We start from the raw sequence: 3,599 nt of genomic DNA, 5'->3' as shown, positions 1-3,599 counted from the left end.
AACAATACTTCTGACTGCAGTTCAATTAATCACTATCTACACACACATTACCTTACCGTCACGTTGTCACCCTCTTTTATATACCAGACTACCCTATATCTAGTAAATACTAGAGCATTCGCCAAGGTACGGGATAGTTCTAGAAAATAGGTGGCGTCACACCAGTCACGTGACCTCGATGACGCAACAATATGTATATATTAATAGGCGTGTTAATTCTGCCAGTGAAATTTAATAAATTTATAAACAAATACATAGCTGTGTATAAATGTATGTCTATATATACAGTACATCCACGTATTCATATAAATATATATATACAAAGATTTCGAAATTTATGTATATAAGCATTGTTTACATTATACACATCTTTAGTACTTTAAATAAAAATATACGAGAAAGTGGGAGGCTGAAATAATAAATTTAGGTACTGTACCACAAGAGAGCGCTACAAATTTACACGTCAGTGGTTTGATGACAAAAATATAAATGTTTTAATACAATTTTTGAAATTTATTATTTTAAAGCATTTTTTTATAATCTAAATTATCAAAAGTTCACAGATTATAATTGAAATATTTAGTTACACGTAATAACGTATAAATAGTGGAGAAACGCCTGAATGAGTTTCATAACGGTGGCTCAACTTGTCGAGTTTGTATGTGTCGTACTGTTATAAAAAGTAGAATCAAGTCGGTTAGTGTATCCACGTGTACATTTACGTAACCCGATTATTTTAAGGATGACTTATGTAACAACGCTCTATGTGTTATTATTTGTCGTATATTTCTTTGAAAGTAATTTTGTAGTTTGCCATACACATGATCATGATGTTCCAGGACATTCGCATACCCACAGTGAAGAAGCACCATCATTCAAATATTCTCGGCAAGCTAATGAACCTAACCCTATTTCGCATATGAATGCCAATCAACATATACATGAAGATCATCATGGCCATAAACATAGTCATCATCATCATCATGTAAATAAAGAAAATGTATATGCTACATTGGATAAAGAAACAAAAGAATGGCATATTGAAACTAAAAGCTCACCGCAATTGAAGTTGGAGCCAAAACACACTGCAAAATTATGGTTTGAAGCTATTGGTTCAACTTTCTTAATAAGTGTTGCACCATTTTTAATTCTTATTTTTATCCCAGTGGATAATAGTGTTGAACATAAACCTTTATTGAAGATTCTTTTAAGCTTTGCATCAGGTGGATTACTTGGAGATGCATTTTTACATCTTATTCCACATGCTTTGATGCCACATGACTACAGTGTAAGTTCTAGTGGAGAAAGCCATTTCCACAGTCATGGGTCTTCTGACACGAACTTGGGATCAGAGACACACAGCCATGACTTGAGTGTTGGTTTGTGGGTCTTGGCAGGAATCGTGGCATTCCTTATGGTTGAGAAGTTTGTTCGTATTGTGAAGGGTGGTCATACTCATAGCCATAGTATCATTAATAAAGAAACTTTACATAGCCACAAAGAAATAGAATGTAATGATATGGATAAAAAAAAAGAAGATGATGATTCAGAAAACACGAACTGTGGAGGAAATGATGATGGTTCTCTGAAACATGACCAGAAATCAAAAGAAGGAAAAATTTCAACTAATGATACAAACAAGGCTGTCTCACTTTCAGGTAAAAGTAACATCAGGCTTCAAATAAATCATGAAATATTGTAACACTAAAGGTCTGTTATTTTCTACATAATGTTCGTCAGAAAATAATAACTGTTTCTTTCAGATAAACAAGGGGAACTTTCTGATGGTGATGTGAAAGTAGCTGGTTACCTTAACCTTGCAGCTGACTTCACTCACAACTTCACTGATGGTTTAGCCATTGGAGCATCTTACTTGGCGGGAAGAAATATAGGCATCGTGACAACAATAACTATTCTTTTTCATGAAGTTCCACATGAGATAGGAGACTTTGCTATTTTGATTCAGTCTGGGTGCAGTAAAAAAAAGGTAAGATCAAGTGTAATAATTAATATCTGGACAGAACAATAATTATAATTCATCCTTCAATTTGTGGCAGTAAAGAATGTATAAGGTTCTCTTTCTGTTTTAAATATAGCTTTCATATCCATAAACTCGTAAAGAAATGTTTTAAAGAATTCCAGCCGCACGTACAACATAAGCTGGCAAACCATTCCTACATTCATAACAAACTGAATTTGTTTTCTTGTTTAAAAACAACTCTGAAAATAGTCTACCAAATCTTAAATCTAATTGCCTGAATATTGAAGTGTGTATTTCCAAAATTTTTATTCCATTATTCAGACAACCTATAGAAAGACTTTTTAAGTAACTAACAGCTTTGAACACTTTTCATGCATTACTCCTGTGTTCTAGAAAATATACTTATTCTCTCTTGCTTGCCTCATGGGTCAGTAATAACTTTAAGGGCTTTTAAACTTAAAGTTTGGAGCAGGGAGCACAGCACAGAAGGCTGTCCCTTAGCTTTGCACTTAAAGTGAAAAAACAAGCAGACAGACATCGTTTGTCTTCATGGTTTTAGACCTAAACCAGAATTAAAAGTTAACATATATGTAGTAACCTAAATGCAATTTTGCTGCAAGTTATTTGATGCAGTAGCATTTTACTGATACCTTCAATACAGCATGTGTAAATGCATATTGTACATTTTATTTTTTCAAATAGCAGGAATGTATTACTAATGAACTTCTTGATTAGCGGGCAACAAATCATAGTTTATTATCATCCCATGGAAACACCTGGGAAAATCATATTTATGGTGCATTGGTAATGAAGATATGAATTTTGTTTTACAGGTCAAAGGTACATTTACATGATTGTATTGAAATTTTGTAACATATTCTGATTCCCATTCCTATCCAGGCTAAAAATTAATATACATTATTAGTTAGTTAGATATTACTTTATTAAAATTCTTACTAAAGAACAAAAAATATTGTAACAAGTACTGTAGCTAGTTAAATCATAATCCAAGTGAAGTCTGTATTAAACAGAAGAATTAATAAATGAAATCTTGATGATAAATACATTGACTTCTATGTTTTTCACTTCTAAGTGGACAACTTTTAAGTACATGCATAACATAACCTGACAGTATTTGTCAAATGAAACCAGCCTTTTTTTTTTTTATCTTGCCAGTTTATCTTGTTTGATATATCTTCCTTCATGGTTTAAAATTAAAGATTGCATCAGTATATTTTCTAAACATTTGTAATGACATGTTTGAAATAGTGGCTAGAATAAAAGTGTGAAAAGTCAGAGTAAAGGTTTAATATGTGAATGTTGTAGCATTTTTTAGCTTAATTAAACACATTTCAAGTACTGTAGCTATTGTTGAATTTTCAAGCCTTTATGAATGTGTATAGTTTAGTATGTTGCAAAGCTGTACTAATATTAAATATGGTGGTATCATGCTAGAATGAGATAGTTTTGAAATGGTGCTGTTGAATTTGTAAGGTAGTGAGCTTTGAAGGAGACTGGAGCAGTAAATTGCATTTGTAAGGTAGTGAGCTTTGAAGGAGACTGGAGCAGTAAGTTGCATTTGTAAGGTAGTGAGCTTTGAAGGAGACTGGAGCAGTAA

At 32.5% G+C, this 3,599-nt stretch overlaps 1 protein-coding gene across 1 annotated transcript in view; it reads left to right on the top strand.

Moving 5' to 3' along the window:
* The first annotated feature begins 512 nt into the window (after positions 1–512).
* LOC106470519 (protein catecholamines up-like) overlaps positions 513–3,599 on the top strand; it is an 8,041-nt gene continuing 4,954 nt past the window's right edge. The window contains exons 1-2 of the mRNA XM_013931079.2: positions 513–1,658; positions 1,764–1,987. Coding sequence (XP_013786533.1) covers positions 743–1,658; positions 1,764–1,987 — 1,140 coding nt within the window. The 5' untranslated portion in view covers positions 513–742. The remainder of the gene's footprint in view (positions 1,659–1,763; positions 1,988–3,599) is intronic.

This window comes from Limulus polyphemus, unplaced genomic scaffold (genome assembly GCF_000517525.1).
Source record: "Limulus polyphemus unplaced genomic scaffold, Limulus_polyphemus-2.1.2 Scaffold4058, whole genome shotgun sequence".
NCBI lineage: Eukaryota > Metazoa > Arthropoda > Merostomata > Xiphosura > Limulidae > Limulus > Limulus polyphemus.
Note: the sequence above shows the minus strand (reverse complement) of the source record. Positions and strands in the feature narration are given on the sequence as shown.